Here is an 18,934-nt window from a genome sequence, read left to right on the forward strand (position 1 = left end):
TCAAGTTGCTGATATAGCTACATAGTGTAAGCTGTAGAATTTCAGGAAGGTTGCTAATGTGTTGCCAATGAAAAATTCTGCTTTATTAGCTTAGCAACGCACCATCTAGCAGGTTGGACATATGATAAATAGGCCTCTGGGTGGAAGTGGAAAAATAAATTCTTCACAGATTACGGGCTGACCTACATGTGTGAAACCACAGCAGGACAGAGCAAGAATTTGCCTGTGTGTGAATCAAACAGGACTTTCTAGGGAAGTAACAATCATTGTGTAGAGTGCTGTTTTAAGGAGACTGGTGATTCATTTTTTATAGTAGTTTTCTTAAGGCATTTAATTTTCTGTCCAACAAGTCATTATTATTATTAAACAGTATTTAGGAAACAAACACTCTTACCAAAAAACAAGTTCTACTATATATCTCCAAAAGTTAACATTCGTGCATTCAGAGTGAGGACAAAGACTTACAGGGTGTTGAGGTTTTTTAATCGTCTGAAGGAACCCGGTTGTAAATCCTTGATTTTGTTGAACCTCAGATCTCTGTAGAATAGAAGGAAATACATATAAGTAAAGTACTCCATGAAGTACACTGTAGAGAAAAGCTGTATATAAATTCAATAGTTACACTGTTTTTTTTTTTATTCTTAATGTGTAGAAAGCAGACAAAACACAGCTGCATGAACTGTAGTCCACAGCAGAGCCTTCACGAAAGAATCATGAAGGATAATTGGACACATTACTCATCTCACAAGAATGCCTTTGTCAAGCTTTAATCATAAGGGCAGATTTATATAACATTTGCCCCAAAGATAACGATCACAAGGCTAGTCGCAGCAGGTTTCAGTATCGTTTTCTCATTTAACTTCCTAATTTAAGAGGACATGTAATGATAACAGTATAGCTTGACATGACACTAATCACTCTTGGGCTTACAACAAATGACTAAACATGCCATGAAAGTGACAAGCTAAAGACTCTAATATGGCAATTAGTCCTGCGAAGGTGAAATCATTCATAACCCTGTGTGGCATTACCTGCCACAGAATGACAAGTTATGTGAAATTGGAACGTCTCATCTGAACAGTGATGTTATGTTAGGGGAACTTAGGCTCTAAATCTTCTGACCTTAAACAAAGCCAATTGCTAAATGAAATTCTGTAATTGGAACCAGCCATTCATAGGATTCGAGGAGCATAAAGTGGTAAAAAGTTAGGGCATTTAGAAACACTACTTGCATCAGTCCCCAACTATTCTTAAACTCATTCACACTCTCTATGTGTGGTATGTATGGTCTGTACTGGTGCTTTAGTTTAAACCACAACAACCATAGACAGTTTAGCATTATTTGACCCAGCATGGCATCCTGAGAAAAAAGCATACTGAAAACACCTCCGTCTGAAGAGATTAACAGAGCATTTGGGTGGAACCACAAAGCATTTATCACTGCACTGAGGAAAGGAAGAACTGCATCAACCTCTCTCCTCTTGAGAGCTAAACTCCCCCAGTAACCGCTTTGACTGTCTACCAGCATTGTTGTAGCCAATGACCTTAGAAAGTAAATACTCTGAGCCTGGGTCCCACAGACATAACGTACTTCACGGATTATGCAAAACTGTCAAGATGCTAAGGCGATGAGAATCTTGAGATCAGTCCAGGTTCCAGTTCAGAGGAAAAGAAAAACAGCGTTACCATTGCTCTTTTTCTGGTGATGATGTCTGACACAACCTTTCATGCTACGAAAGCATACAGATTTAGGTCATTTAGATGGTTTATTAATCCATTAGCTTAGCATTCATATTGTCTGTTTCCCTTTAAGCAGAACAGGCAAAGCACCATAAAGCTATATATTACTGAGTTTTTACATTCTAATATTTCTGAGAAAATGTGGGCCAAATAACAAAATCTGCTGATTTCATAGCCAGTGAAATGGTTACAGGTCATTCGCTCTGGAAAAGCCCTCACATATGGATCTAATCAGGGTGAGTCCAACCTTTTCATATACTGACTTCCTTTCATATAGGCTGTGAGGTAGTGCAAGAATTCACTCAAAGAACTCCTTCAGCTATGGAGATAATGTTTGTATGTGTATGTTTCTGGCACCTCTTTCAGTAAGTGAGAAACTTCTTTAAGTTCTTAATGTCAAGGTAAGACTTCAAAATAAAACTGCAGAAGGTGTTGATTCATTCATGTGTCATCTGCAATGCTCAACTATGGCCAGCTTGGACCAAGCCATAAAACCTCACAATCAGAAAGTTGAGAGTGCTGAGCATCAATAGTTTTGATGCATTTGGAGCACTAAGAGAATGAGCTGTCAACAACATTTTAAATGGAGGGAGGGGTGAAAGTCTTCCATAGAAAGAACAGGGATCACTGCTAGGTGAAGAGGCACAGCACCCTTAGGAAAACACCTCTCTCTAGGCAATGAGCCCAGGGTGCAGAGTGCACTGCCCTGACATGCAGAGGCAGGGGCTCTCCTAAACAACTGAGAGGCCTCCAGCTCTGAGATGAAGGAAAGGGGGAGGGGAGCAGGAGAGCAGGGCTGCGTGCTGCTTCAGGCAGCACCCATTTCAGGTGCACACATGAAAGCAATGATTCTGATTTCTGCTGAGGGAAGTCTAAAGGAAAAAGAAGGAACATGCTTGTTTCACAGGATTCGTTCAAAGCTGAAGGCTAACCAGTGTCCTCGAAATACTGGAGCTGATGACGTCATCACCAGTGGTGGCTTTTGATCAAGGAATGGCAGCAATGACACTCTAAACTGTACTGTGTGTTTGTCGACCTGTTAATAAAAACCTTTGTGTGTGTGTGCAAAAAACCTGACCTTGGCCCTCCATCATAACCCAGAGAATAATGTGTTTCACAAACACATCTACACTAATCACACTTCCCCTACTCAGAGTAGTAAGGCTTTTTATGATACAAATCCACAAGATCTACACTAATACCAGTGCTCCCAGCAAGCATGAAAGCAAAAATCCACAATTGTTTTGCTACAATTAAACAGGAAGTAATGACTATACTTTGTCAATGAGATGGAACAAGATGGCCTATAAAGTTGCTTTGTGAGGGTTTATCATCAAGGAACAAGAGTCAAAGGAAAAAATACAGGAAGAAGTATGAATGACATTTTGTAAACAAGGCATCTGTGAGACATTCTTCTGCAAATAGTTCATTGAGCAACTACAGACTGCTAGGATGTTGTCCCAAAAATTAAGTTCTAGCATTTTATGATATTTGTTCCGGGACATATTAAATGAGTCCGTTAACTCCCATTAATGCATTTTGATGGCAGTGCACTGCAGGGAACTATAAAACAGTAAGGCTAACAATCCTGCAGAGGGGCTGACAGACTATTCTGAGTTTTGCCTAAACAAAAAGCCTGAAGGTGAACAGCTTCCCTGTCTCAGTCGTGAAGGAGCCATGGGAATTTGTAGACAGTAGCACGAATACAGTGAGGGCAGAACAAAAAAAACATTTGATTTATTTTTGAAAACAAAGACATTTGTCATTTAGCCTCACAGGACGGTAGGCCCGTGACTTGATATGCTGGTCAGAACAAAGTCAACAGACAAAAGGAAACTTCTTTTTAAATGGAAATTTAAAATTAATGAAGAAATACTCCTAGAGAGAGCCTCGTACTGTACTTTGAGACTGAAAGCATGATTTTACCATTAACTTCCTTTGTTTGAACTGCAGCTTTTTGGCATAAACTAAACTCAAGCCTTGTATTTCTCAAAAGATAATGAGAATGACCTATTTAGACTAGACAATGCTGCCTGCAGTGTTTTGGGCACACTGTCTGAGATAGAACTGTAGGTCCAGTGTGTGTACAGACATGATTTAGGGACAGAATAACTCTAGTTACTATTACTACTCTAGAATAGCTGTAGCTACATTAAGCCGTCCAAATTTTTAAATGCTCATATAGCAGCTGGATTTGCGTCCACATAAAGCCCAGTTCACACTACACAATTTCAGACCCCCGGGCTATGATCAGGTGCAAATGAGTGATCGATCGGCGCTTGCCACAGTCGTTATGTGTGAACTCCTCAATGAAGCATCAAAGCGGCTCGCTGACGCATCACAGACGCAAGCCAGATAGCTAGCATGCTAAATATCTGGAGCTGTCGGCCGACTCGACATCCACATCCAGCCAATGAGAAGAGCGGGCAGCTAAATTTTCATTATAAAATATTTTTTAGTCACCTCCAGCTCTCTGTAGCACAAATAATCCCTGCTTAATGCTGAATTCTTTCACCCATATTCTTTGTCATTATAATATTTATCAGTATAATAACAAATACACCTGTTACACCCACGGTTTTGTCACTATTCACTTGTGATTTCTTGACAAAACATGGTTTGGAGACGGTTTCGCCGTTGTCTGCTCGTATTTCTTTAGTGTTTCCAAACTACAAAACTGTGCATTACAGCCAAAATCTGGTAAGGAGTGGGACAGCAGCCAAGCTGACCAAATCTTAATTTCCTGGTTGACAAGCAATGCTTAAAATGTGTGATTACAAAAAAAAGATAGGAAAGTTAGAAAGTTGCTGCCTCATAGCCTCTATTCGTCCAATGCACATGATAACACGTTGCGCAGTTTAGTCAACCAACCACCATATCTGGAAAAGCTACAGACTCCTCTGTATTTATGTCAGTTTTTGGGCTCATTGCAGTAACAATCAGTGCAGTTATCTATATAATATAAAATATAAAATCTTGATCACTTAGATGATTTTCATATGTTTACAAAAGGTATTTGCTGTTATTTAATTTTTTATGCAAACAAAATGGTAATTGTATTTGTAGTTTTCAATATAAAACTTGTTGAAATGGTTTCAGTGTGTGTATCAGTATATTTTAATCTTTTTCGGCACATTTTTACAATACCCTGATAATACTGATTACCGTGATAATTTTGGTCACTATAATCGTGATATGAAATTTTCATACCGTTTCATCCCTAAATTTAATCAAACCATCTTTAATGCATGCAACAACCCTAGCAAAAGTCTACTGTCAGATAAGTGATTTACTGTCTGTTTTTTCTTTTACAGCAATAACACTGACAAGCAACCATGTCCCTCCTTAGCAAGGCACCTCAGCTTGGGAGAGCTCATGGCTCTTTGAGAAAATACACAGTGACTTGGTTATAATAATATCAACCACAACAGTGGGATTTGGGACACTGGACTGTTCTATATTGGCTGGCTAGGCATACCTAGTTTCAATGATAGCACATAGGAAATTATTCTACTGACCAAATGGTTTGCATGATAAAAACTCCTACCTCCTTATAAACAGTATATCCACTGGCTTCAATTGGACATAACTGGCAATATTTTAGCCCATCAGACCTAAGAGCTCTGATGTTGGACAACAACTTTTTATCAATTCATAATTTTAGAGGCCAAATCAATGTTTGTATTTCTGTATAAAATATGTTAATAGTCAATGCTTTATACAGTGTGTTTAATATCTTAATATGTGTCCATTTAATGAAAATAAATGTAATCAATATAATTTAATTTAGATGATTCATTATTTAACCAGGACCTTGTTCTTGGCATCACAGTACTGCGTCTAAAATTTTTGAATGGTGTTCTAGACAAAAGAGAAGAGCCATAGTTCTGTGTCGCACTGCCAGGATATGTCTGGTCTATTTAATTATTCACTGCTTTACATGATTTCACATTTGCTTTAGCTGTCCCACACAGGTTAATGATGCTGCTCAAGTATGTGGAATGAGCACAAGTGATTGGAGCTCCCAGTTTTCTAGCAACAAAACGTAATGGTAATAAGACGAAAGCTGATGAAAACCATGTAAAAAGAGGTGGAAGACCAACTTTCAACAACTATTTATGTCCCCCAAATTCTGCACATGATGGTGTGAATGAGACTAATATGGTCAACCTCAATATCAACACAGCAGGCAGTACAATGAACAGCAGGCAAAGAACATATTTTTGGATTCCTAGAGAAGGCATACTTCATTAAACTAACTAAATAACTTTTTTTGTTGTTATTTTACACACACAGGCCCAGAATACACACATGCAACTGTCTGTATGTATTAATGTATGGGGAGCTGCCATAGCAAGGGGGCTGCCTCATAGGATGGCGACATGAACAGTTAGAGCTTGTCCTTTATTTAAAGGGGGTAAGCCAGCTGATCTTCACTGTTACAGGCCAATTTCAATCTTGCCATGTATTTCAAATTATTGAAAAAACGTGTAAATCCAGGTATCCAGTTTCCGTTCTGGGTTTGGTTGTGTCACTGCAACTCTAAAGGTTTTAAATTATGTGTCAATGTTTTTATTGACCTTGCAAAAGCCTTTGATACAGTAGACCAGTGCATCCTTGTTGCTCTGCTAAGGAGTATTGCTGTGTCTCATCTGACCATGGCCTTGTTCTCAAACTATCTATCTCAAAGAACTCAATATGTAAGGTCAGAACATCAGCTGTCTCGAACACTATCCGTCACCAAAGAAGGGCTCAATTCTAGGCTCCACTTTTTTTCAGTATATATAAACAATAGAGCGAAATGACTCGTTTCACTATCAGAACGTGATCCATTTGGTCGATAACATTTGAAAATGCTACACCAGCCGCACGTATACAAGTTTACCCCATTCACGTGAGCGGAGGGCTAAACCGGAAGTTAGCCTGCTCGGCCAGCAAAAGTCGACACAGTGGACGCTGTAGCGCTACCGGCGACTAGCAAATGGGGGTGTAATTACACATTGACGGACACACAAGTATAAATGCCTGGCTACGTGCGTAGCCTACGGCGTAGCTATGCACGTAAACCCTACGCAGGAGTATAAATCTAGCTTTACTGTGGTTGAGGGGTATATTTGTAATTTTTATTTGAAAATATTTGAATACATTACCCTATTTCTTGTAGCCTATGTTATTTCTCATCTCACTATTTTAATTTGACTTAATTCTCCACCTTACTTTACCACCTTCCCCACAATTATTTTATTGCAGGTTAGGACAGTTTTTATTATTATTATTATTATTTAATTATTATAAGTCCGTTTCTCACTGGTTCTGAATACACATACAGTCAAACTATAGGTCACAGGAGGGGTGGGATATTGATCAGCCTGCAAATCACCCACCCAAACAAGCAGCGGAGGGAGGTTTCGGCAGACGTAGATAAACAAAAGCAAGACAAGCGATGAAATGCCATAGAGAAGTGGATAGCTTCACACTGCACGCTGAGAAAAAACCCCAAGAAAACTGGACTCTGATGGTAACTTGTTTTAACAAGCTAGATAAAAGGTAATGCCCTGGCAGTGGCAAATAGCTTTAGTTGAATATTTGATTTAATAACATTAATGTTAAGTTTTTACAAGAAATATTTTATTGCTACTGTGTAAAGGGAATATTGTTGGTAACATTATTTGTAACCCATTTAAAGTGTTTGCAAACCACGTTATTGCACTTTTGTGTATATAGCAGTACATTTAAGAATGTGTGTGAATGCAGTGTAGTGTAAAAGCACTTTGAGTGGTCGAAAAGACTAGAAAGACGCTATACAAGTACGGAGCATTTACACCATTCAGCCATCAGATTTGCCACCAATTGGTACATGTATTTATACATTAAGCACATGGCACATTCCTTTAAGAGAGCGAATTTTGAGTTTGAATACTCAGATGCAGATCAATGATCGATCAAATATGGACTAACGTCACCATTAAGAGTCACCCAGAAAACCTAATGCTTGCACAAAAATTAGTTTTGTATAATAAATCAATAATGATAGTGACATAAAGCCCCTAAAAGTCTTGGTCTTGTCTCGGTCTTGTAAACTCTGGTCTTGGTCTTGACTTGGTCTCGGTTTGGGCGGTCTTAACTACAACACTAATCATTGCACTCTGTATAGCAGCACAAATTGGCCTTCACTACATACACAACGGAAAATCCACTGGATTACTCTTATTTACAAAACCCTCTTAGGCCTCTCTCCCCCCTATTTGAGATGTCTACTATATCCCTCTTCCTCTACGTACAGCACCGGCTCTGCTAAACATATATTTAGTTAAAAATCCCAAAAGCCTCTCTGGGTTGGTCCTCCTTTCAATTTGCAGCACCTACTGATTGGAACCAGTTACAAAAAACAACTAAACTATCTAACTTTTTTTCTGTTCCCGCATTCACAAACAAAATCTCCAACATACAGAAACCTGTACCTGCTTCCTGTGATGACGGTTCATGATACTCCCCATGCCCATACGTCAGTCTTCTATTTCTCCCCTGTTGTATTGCTCTTTAAATTGTCTGCTCCTCAAGTCAAGTATAATGTATTTCTAAATCACTTAGCCAAAATCATTGTGCTGCTCTGCTTTCTTCTGTGTTTTTATGATAGCTGTTTTATGGTTTAATGTTTTTATGTGACTGTTTTTATGACTGATTGCTTCATACTTGCTGTCCTGTGTGCTTGGTTGATGCTTGTTGGTATTATGTTGTTGATCTATGGTATACTTCTTTTTTTATTTAATCCATTCACCCCTTTCCCATTGGAGGCATTTAATTGGTTCTTAACTGACCTGCCTAATAAAATAAAGGTTAAATAATATTTTAAAAATTAAATAAAAATAAAAGAGGTTTGATTCCTTGCTCAAGAGCACCTTAGCAATACCCAGGGTGTGATTTGGCACCTCTCCAGCTACCAGTAGAAATGCTTTGTTTGGTGGTCTGTGCTGGACATGAAGAGGCCACCCACCAGTTCCCAAGTCCCCATAAAGACAAAAATCACCAACAAATCCTGTGTTTGATAGTGCACTGATATGCATATCTGCAGCCATGACCTTTACCATACTGTCTGAATGGTTCTGTGCATTCACAAAGCAAACAAAAATCATATGACGCAGAACTGTGCAAATGTGGACTATAACTGCAGGGAAAGTTTCAGAATTCTTGTCAGAGCCAGGACAACGAGTCAGCCTGGCTTCTGCCCAATTCAACCAGCATCTGAGTGCCATGTGTGGACCTCTCCTCTCATTCTCTCCCTCTCTAGTCAGGGGAGTCATTTAGCTTTGTGACACATGCCCAAGTAGCCTTGCCAAGGACTCTCGGGTGTGCGTGAGTCATTCTTAGTTAAACAAGAACATGGCTGGCTCCTCACTTGGTTGGAGGAACAGCGAACCAGGTCTCCAAACATGGCTGCAATAGTTCTCTGCGACACACATCCGGTATAATGACAAGGATTTGTTTCTTGTAAAGGGAGTGCTGGTGCACAGCTAGAGCACTATCAAAATCCTACAGAGAAAGAAGGATTTGGACTGCTAAATACAGCTATGCATCATTACAAATAAAATGAGCTGAGAAAAGTCACTACAGTCACAAGTGAGAAGTTGAAGGGGTGGTGTTCATATAATACAATCACTGGAACTACTGACCTTTGGCTTGGTATGGCCCTTCAAAACACACCATATACTGTCTTGTAGGATTTACATAACCACTGTCCACTAACTCAGAAACATCCCATCTTCAGCTGGAAATGGTGCAATTGACCCTTCGCTAAGCCCCGGCCCCCTTGGTTACTGTTGTACTAAGTCCGACAAACTGTCGGTGTTGCCACGGTCTATTACTGCACTCCCCGGAGAAATATTGTCAAATTTGTTGGAAAAAGCGATCTCACAATGTAGCAGACAGTTTTGCAGATGCATTATACATTTCAGGGTTGTATTCAGGCTGTCAAACTGACTCAAACGGACATGAAAAAAGAAAGATTTGAAAGATAGAAGCTACTCACAGGCAGCCTTCTACATTCTTTACCATAGTTCCGCCTGTCAGAGACAATCAAGCTCCAGCCCTTTTCCTAGTTCTGACGCTCATGACTGTTTTGTTACTTACTTTATGTCACTTGCACTAACGTCACTTAGCCAGTGTACTACAGATTACACAAGCTACAGCTGGTAGCACTGTCACAGGACCAACACAAAAGGTCAAACCCAATTGGTCATCATTTTAAAGAGGTGGTATTATGCTTTTTGGCATTTCCCCTCTCCTTTATTGAGTTATATCTCTTTTTTTGTGCATGTAATATGTTTGCAAAGTGAAAAAGCCCAAAGTCCAGCCCAAAGGGAGTTCCCATCTCCCACAGAAGGCACTGCTCTGAACTGCTTGAAAACAGCACGTTTGTAGTCCAGCCGTTTCCCTTCCTTCACTGTGAACGTCACAATGAAAACGCATCATAAAGCTTGCCAAGCGGCTAGCGGGGGTCAGGCACACTTTCAAACCAAGCTAGTCTGAGCGGAGGCCCTTTGATTTTAATTAAGCCTCTTTTCCACTGCACAGTACCAGCTCGACTCGCCTTTGTTTGGTTTTCCATTGTAGAAATGTTGTACATGTACCTGCTTCCAGGTACTTTTTTTCGTATCACCTCACCTCCGTCGAGGTTCCAAGCCAGCCAGTGGCCGGCCTCAGCCAGACACAGAGCCCTCTGCTCCCGCCGTCACACAGACCGCTGCAGCAACAACGGCAGAGGAAAACACAGCTGGAAGGTTTTCATACCGCTTATCTGTCTTTACATTCTGAGGAATGTTGAAACGTTTTAACTTAAAGAAAAAGCTGTGTGGATCGCTGGTGTGTGTGGCGCATTGAACATTACGTCGCGGCAGCTGTGTGTAGCAGCGCTATGACGACAAGCTACGTACCATCTCTGGGTACTATCTGCAATGGAAAACGGAGCAGGGCCGAGTAGAGTCAGTCTATCGATTTGCGCTATTGTAGCATTTTTCGGCAAGGCAGCATAGATCGTCAGAACACCGGCAACAGTTCAAGGTTTAGTCCTAAAAGACGATGCAACTCACAGTCACAACCTGTAAGTATGCTTCATTGGTTGTGAATTATATTTTAAATAAACACGGCAATGTAACTTCACAGGCTGTTCAAGTGCGGAGTTGTTGTAAACGCTGGCTAACACAGCTAAAGTTATAGCTATATGCTAATGTTACATCTGATGTGAAAGCTACTGAGCAAACGTTCAAATTGTTTGGCCAATTTTTATGTAAAATTGAGTTGAAATATGGTGATTTTTGTAGTGTTTATGGTAAGATGTGGAACAATGATGTTGTGTGGTTGTGCAGTCTGAAGCGGCTTTGATTTGGATCACACTACCTTGTTTCTTACGACCCGCCCTTCTCTGCTTCTGATTGGCTTTGTAGTCCTTCCCTGGGAACTGTGCCTGTGCAACTCCCAACAAAGATTTTTTACAAGTAAGATGCATCACTCTGTAGCTCAAGAGCGGAGCGTACAACACATAAGGTGAAAAGAGAAGCTGCAGCAATGTGCAGTGTGAGAAAAATATGGTGTTTTTTGAAAATTAAACCATGTAAACCTTTTCTGGTACAAACCCTAATTAAGATTTTGAACCTGAAAATGAGCATAATACCACCTCTTTAACACAATGACACATCTGGTGGGAGATAGTTAAGCTGTTGAAAACATCTCTACATGAAACTTGTAATTACCACTACACAACTTCATTTTAGCTATGGAGTATTGCCTCTACGTGATCTTTGGACTGGGCAAGAGTTTCAGAGTGGTGAGTTATTACTCTGTAACAAAAGTATCTTTCATCCATAAAGTTTTAACTGAGCTCTGTCTCTACATCACAGTAACAACTTTATGTCCATTGACTGCCAGGAGGGTAGCTAGTGTTTGGAAGGGAGCGGAGAGGTGTGTGCTGCAGCTCACTGTTTTTCCACCAGTGTTTTTGAGGGAGTGTCAGAGCGTTACATGACGTGCATTTAGCTTTCATCCCTGTGACGATACAGGGATGAAAGGGAAACGGCTGGACTACAAACGAGCTGTTTTCAGGCAGTTCAGAGTTTTCTGTGGGAGATGGGCACTCCCCTTGGGCTGGACTTTGGGCTTTTTCACTTTGCAAACCTGTTACATGCACAAAAAAGACATAACTCAATAAAGGAGAGGGAAAAAGCCAAAAAGCATAATGCCACCTCTTTAAAAAGAAGGCATTTAAATGTTATATAGCATAATTCTGCATTTTAAGGACAAATACTATACAACTAAAATAATCAAATAAAAAAAGAGCACCAGTTCATAATTCTTGTTTTTTTTGAAAGTCACAATATGTGTGTTTAGGTCATGAGTTTTTTTGTCTTTATTTGTGAGACGCTGTCTTAGCCCTCCATGAAGAACAGTATTCCATCAAACTGGCTGAACACACATTTTTTAAATAACCAAGATTCAGCATTTATTCAAGATACAGTTTTTAGGAACTCATTTGGAAGAAATGGGAACCAGTGTTCCCCCAAAGTCACCAGCTGTCCTGCATTGGATGGGCACAGGAAAGGGCCAGTAGAGTGCCTTTTGACAACTATCTTCGCCCTGGCCAAATCGCCCTGTGCAAATGAGCAAAGCTTTGGGGATTTCTGGCTTTGCATTCCATAATGCTGCAGAGACTGAGTGCCTCACAAAGCCTGACTGCAGCAAATTCCACACAATAGAAGTCCACTTTCCCTCCCTGACTCACCAACACTGTCACTCAGCCAGACCAAGCCACAGTTTTGGGACAGTGAGCAGGGGGAGAGCTAAAATAAATGAAGACATTTAGACAGAGAACATCGGCTTGCCACCAACCACCAGGTAGTTATCCATGCAGAGCTCAAAGGAGGGAGTCATAGAAATGTGTCTGTTTGAAATGCTTATTACATCCTTTAGTAGAGGGAAGCATGCTGTGCAATCAAGTCTACAACCTGATGACACGGTGACACCAACCCCCACTGAACTGCCTCACCAGCCTTCCTGCACCCATCAAACACCAGATTCCACTCGTGATCTGGACACTCATTCCATTCAACACTGCCACTCATCCAGCACACACAGCTACTGACTTGTGAAATAAAAATCCTCTTTTACACTGACAAGCTTTGATACTGTGAATCATACAAAGATGTAAGACTTATCATGTTGAGCCTGTTTCTTGAGCTGCTATGGTAATACCAGTAAAACAAGCAGTTTGTGTTTGATGTTGGGCAAAGCAGTGCTAATGTAAAAATAATCATTTCTCCAGCTCCAGCAAATCCATGAGAAGAGGAAATGTAATTTACTGTCATGCCTCAAACAGAAAGTCCTTAGAGAAAACAGCTGAAAACCAAATGTAGGCCAGAAAGAACCAAAAAAAAACAAAGAAAAAATACCCATGTTTCTTGCTCCAAGTGTCATGTAGAAAAGCTCGTGGTAAATAGCCTAAGTACAGTAGCTTACAGTGGACCAGAGGAAACAAAAAGAGCTCTTTTGAGTTTCAAAAAGCTGAAGACACTAACATTGTTGTTTGAAACCTTCCAATTTAGCACCTTTGTTATCTGGGCAGTGTTTCCTAATCATAAACATATGTAGATGCATATTTGGTTGAATTTTCATAGGTACAAACATACACTCAGGAGATTCCCAGCCAATTGAAATCTAAGGTGAGTCACATTAGTGTTTTTAATCAAAACTAAGGAGGGAAAATTCTTATGTTGCTGTTCAGGTAAACCTCAAAAATCCAACAGATATATTAAAGATAAGAAACACATCTTCCCATGCCCTACGTCCCCTGGTGTTACATTGAGTCTGGAAAAAACCCTGATGGTGTCACTAACCCTACTATACTATAAATAGATCTCAAAAGGACGTACAAAAACAAATTAACGGCCATTTACTTAAAAATTAAACAGACTGATATCATTCCAGCGAGAATACAGCTGTGAAAGAAATTACCAGTAAAGAGAAATGTATTAAATAGATAAGCAGGAGTAGGAGTATATTTCTGTGTTTAACAAATACTGATGTACAATAAAATATTGTGTTACCCAAAATAACAGATGTGAACCAGTGCTTTACTTTTCATCAGGTTACACTACCTTTGATCTAAAGGTTTATATGGTGGATCATCTCACACCCTTATATTATTATTTTGAATTCCTTGAATGGCATGCTGCCAGGTGGAAGGAGGAATGCAGTGTCTATACTATACAGCACATAGCTATAGGTCAAGTGTCTATACAAGAAAAAAACATGTACCTACTATTACATATTCACTGAAAAGCTCTCTATATAGAGGAAGAGCTCGAACCCTAAGGACCTTGGCTGTGGCATTATCGCTTAAAAGCTAACCAAGAGACAAATACAATGTTTATTATGCAAATAGTGTATACTCCTCAACATGCAAAATCTCAGGTAAAAGACATGTTTTCAGTCCACTTTGACTACCATGTTATTAGGCTTAATGTGATCAGCCACAGCAGGCAGAGCACAAACTGCAAGGACACAACACTCTTCCTCACATTTAGACATTCCTCTCAACACTGCCTGGTGAGCTCAAGTTCTATCCAAAGCAGTTTTCCTACTGCAGATGACCAGTGATGTGTTGAACATTTTATACAGCAGAATGAGGGAAGGCCGAGCAGGAACTGCATTCATGTCCTGACATGACTGCGGAGCGAGGGGGAAAAGCGAGAAGTGGCTGCAGCTTCAAAGCTCACTGGCATGAAAGCTTCTGGGAAACCACAGCGTGCTTTTCTGCTCTGATCAGCCCTCTAACATCCTACAGAAGACCTAAACAATCCTTTCATTGCTGTGGTGAAGGGCGGACTTTCATCTTTCCTTTGGGGGTATCCTGGGGGTGCACTATGGGCTCCCTTCAAGACTGTGGGATGACCCCAGATGAGCACAAGGCTAATTCTGAGTATGCTACTGGTTGCCTTCTGGCTGGCTGAGTTGCCCCTTTGTCCCCTGCTTACAGGCCAGATGAAGCTATTTATAGTTCCATGCATTATGGAATGAAATGCACAACAAGATTGCAGTGGCCAACCAAAGACAAAGGGTGCCACATATTTTGGAGATTGCACAGATCTGGAGTACTGTGTTCTGTCATTGTGGCTCTGAGAAGCTGTGGTCAGCTACGACAAAAAGGAAATTGTTTAGTTGGGTGACAGTAGCAGAGGGCTCCTGACAACCAGGACACAATCACAAGTGCTTGTCAACTAAGAAATATTTCCTTCCTTTCATCCCAGAAGGAAAGTCAAACATGGAGTTTAACCTGTGCAACAAAAACCGGTGCAAGCACAATGATAACATTTCTGACTACAGAGAAGGAAGCAGTTTTAGAAACTGCTCCATTGTGACTCACAAGGTTTTGTAAAGACCCAGTATAAAAAGCATCCCTATTGGTCAAGCCTGACCTTGATCAAGGATCCTTCCTGGAAATTAAGTACAAACAACCCACACAAACACACCCAGTGAAGTCTGCGGGACAATATGCGGTTTGGAAATAGACTAATTGTTTCTCACATATAGTCTGTCATTAGGATGACAGGATGTCTCCATGCAGAGACGTTAACACTTGCTGTGGTTCCACATACAAACTCTGTCACGCAGGGACCTCTATTGACCTCCACACTGCTTGCGGCTGACTTCACCAGCTGTGTGACCCTAAAACCACTCTTCATTAACCTCTGCAGTCAACAGCTGAACTCATTGGCAGGTGTCCTAACTTTGTGAAAACTTCCTGAGACGTTGGAATAACCTCTGCATGACTACAGAACCTATTGTTTCCACAAGCCTTTGTTTAAAGTTCAACTTTAAATCAGTGATTTAAGATCCGACGTTTTTTTTTTTTAAAACACTGTGATTCATTCTTATTATATAAATAATAAGAACCCTCCAAGAGGCCTCAAATGTGGGGGTAAAACGCACAGACATTCAGCGTTCATTGCAGTCCCGTTTAGTCTGCTTAGGGTTGGTTCCCGTTAGATTTGAGGAAAAAGCTACTCACAGAATGGTGGTCTGAGCAGAAACTGTTGGTACGGCTTCCAAGTTTAGATGCATACATCTCACGGTGGTTCGGAAACATAAACAGCGACTCGGACAACAAACTACAAACTGAGGTCCGCTGGCGAGCAATAAGAAAGCCGCCGCGAGTAGACACGGAGAACAGAAATGGTCAGCCCGCAGCGCCATTGCTAGCAGTGAGCCGAGCAGAGACCGCCAGCTGCCCCTCTCACAGACACACGGCAAGTTAGCTCAGCCGGGAGAGAGACCGAGGAGGAGGGAGGAGAGAGGGAGAGAGAGGGAGAGAGAGAAGTGGGGCAGTGTGTTAGACAAGGGAATTCCAACAGAAAGATGAGTGTCCTCATTTAGACGTTTACCATATTCACGTTGTATCTAATTTCAGATACAGTGTACTCGTAACAGCAGATTACACACGTTGCAATAGCGCCTCCAAATCCCATCATTTGCAATTTGTCATAATCCCAAAGTTTGCTGTAGCGCGAACACATTCGTGGACTTTTGGGTTCAATTCCAAGATGGAGCAAATTTTGGGATGAACATTTTTGATTTATTATCATAGACAGGCTCAATTCCATTAAGCTGTCTCTCTAAGCGACGTAGAAGTGGGAACATTCTGATCCTAAAGTAAAAATAGCGAATGTCTATTAATACTACATTAAACAGGAAATGTCTCCATTCAAACGCTTACTTAAACGTTCAGAAGTAACGTCGGCTAAATGTACTAGTATCAAAAGTAAAACTAGGTCTACTTGCACAGGTGTCATTTCCAATGGGGACGTGTCCACACCACTTTTTGAAATAGTTGATTTTGTCCCCATCACTTTTTAAAGCAGAATTTGTGAAAAAACGTTATGAAATATAGCCTAGTTTTAAGGTTTATTCGCACATTAAGAAAGAGCAACCGAAATTGGCCATAAAGAAACTGAGTCAAGAAGTTGTTAAAGTTGTTGATTGGTCCTTGCTTGTTTTCTTGTTAGCTTAAGTTGATTTTTTGACAATGCCGAAGTGTTGTTCTCTCCCTGTGAACATGACAAAAGAGGAGGGAAGACTAAATCATGCCTAAGTACAGTATGTGTTGCCTCAGCAGGGATGATATTACATGATATTACAAAAGTTGATCTACAGGAGAGCCAGATCTAAAAGCAACACAGAATGCCTGAGAGCTGCACTGCTTTATATTGTATTATACATTTTGAAATGTTAAGTCCTACCAGAATTGTGTGTTTCCTTTTACATAAAAACATTTTCACCGTAAATTGGTGCAGAAATGTGCACCAGAATGCAGGAAATTAAGTGCTTGATGATGATTTCCTGGGGGAGGTGCCCCCAGACCCCTCAGATATCTTGGCAATGAGGATATCTTTGAAACACTGTTTAAGAATGTTTTCGTCTCTTTCTCGTAACCTAATATGGCTTAAATGGTGATGTCTTGCGAGCTAAGTGTCTCTTCACACCCCTAATCTTGTCCCCACTACATTTCAACACAAAATGACGCCCTTGTCTACTTGTTATGGGGCCTCTATTGTATTATTTATTTGAACTACTTTACTACATTTGGGTACTTTAATACATGTAAAGTAATAACTACTAACTGTGCCTATAGTGGTCAAATGTAGTGTGATAAAACATAGGCCTATTTGTCTTTGGAATGCTACATACAAAACAGCATTTAAATGAAAATATTATAACACTAGCCTACAGCTAGCCGTTTTTCACATTAATCAGCTAGCTGTATTTGTTGTGTCAGGTTGAAATGTGGGCCTTGAAAGAGTTAAGGCGAGTGTAGTGAAATATGACAAAAATGAACAAAGGAATGCAAAGAAAGCTCACATTATCAGTTCATTTTGATGGCCCCTGGTGGCGACTGGCTGCAGGGCCCGCTTAAGGCACAATGTCTTTGTTTTGCCAGTCACTTAAAGTTGGTGGGTTCTGAAAAGTAGCATAGGTGGGTAGGTACATTTATAGTCACAATATAACGGTCATATAGTGAAATTGAGCTTTGTAACTCCCTTCTGCTACATAGCAGACAAAATACACTAATACAGAAGCAATTATAAAAATGGTTAACAGAAATAAACAATATTCAATGATCAATGGAGCGGTGCTGAAGAAGAATTTGACTTTAAGAGTCTGATATAGTACAGTATAGTACAGACTATCAAGAGAGAGTAGATTAATTGTACTTCTGTTTATTCTCTTTTCAAAATAATTGTAACTCAATTATTTGCTCAACCCCTCAGCCTGTTTTTATTTTCCATTGAACTCTTTTAACCCTGATTGTACACTGCACTGTAACTTTTATTATATTTTAATGTGTATTTTTTCACTTTCCCTATGCTGCTTTTAAACGTGTTTTTTTTATGTTGCTGTTGCTTTTATGTTTTATGTAAAGCACTTTGAATTACCTTGTTGTTGAAATGTGCTATACAAATAAACTTGCCTTGCCTTGATAGCATGGGGGGGGAAAAGTAGTGATAGGTGATACAGCTAGCCTACCAAGAACAAAAGGTCAAGATTTAGCCAGCCAATAGCCTACATATAGCAGTGTCCACATTATTTTAGCCACTGCATTACTATGTCTAATAGTAATAACAACAGTTTTGATGACTGAAAAATGAAATTTACCTACCATTCTTTTGACAAACTGTAGACTAATTATTTGAGTTCTTAGTGGCTAATTAGCATTTCGATGAATCACAGCTGTGCATAATTAGCCTAGGTAGCCTACTTTGTGTTGTCCAACCGGCGCACCAATCAGAAGGGAGAATGGGAAACATTATATAAACAGCCTATTATTATTAATATTATAACTTTTATATACGTCCCAACATTTCTTGAACACAGCAAGGTTTACATAAAGTCTACGAACCCTTAACTATAGCTGTAGCCTAGCCTTACACACCACAGATAGTTTGGTTTTGCTGACATCTGCTGGTAAATTTACAAATAACACGCCACAGCAACACGGAAAGTGAGGCCTGAGACAGTTAAGATATACATTTTCTATTTGATGTGTCATCACTCAGAATGATGATGTAGTATGATGCTAGTATTTAAAATGTAAATTTTTTATGTTTTTGAACATTTGAAACGTGTTTAAAAGAACATGACATTATTGTAA

At 40.0% G+C, this 18,934-nt stretch overlaps 1 protein-coding gene across 1 annotated transcript in view; it reads right to left on the minus strand.

The window, feature by feature from the left end:
- LOC119910068 (peroxidasin) overlaps nt 1–16,050 on the minus strand; it is a 57,145-nt gene extending 41,095 nt beyond the window's left edge. The window contains 2 exon segments of the mRNA XM_038728442.1: nt 466–537; nt 15,797–16,050. Of these exon segments, the coding sequence (XP_038584370.1) occupies nt 466–537; nt 15,797–15,981 (257 nt within the window). The 5' untranslated portion in view covers nt 15,982–16,050.
- Nucleotides 16,051–18,934: the final 2,884 nt, after the last annotated feature.

This window comes from Micropterus salmoides, unplaced genomic scaffold, assembly GCF_014851395.1.
Source record: "Micropterus salmoides isolate LMB-PRFRI ecotype aquatic unplaced genomic scaffold, ASM1485139v1 Ms_hic_scaffold_19, whole genome shotgun sequence".
Classification (NCBI taxonomy): domain Eukaryota; kingdom Metazoa; phylum Chordata; class Actinopteri; order Centrarchiformes; family Centrarchidae; genus Micropterus; species Micropterus salmoides.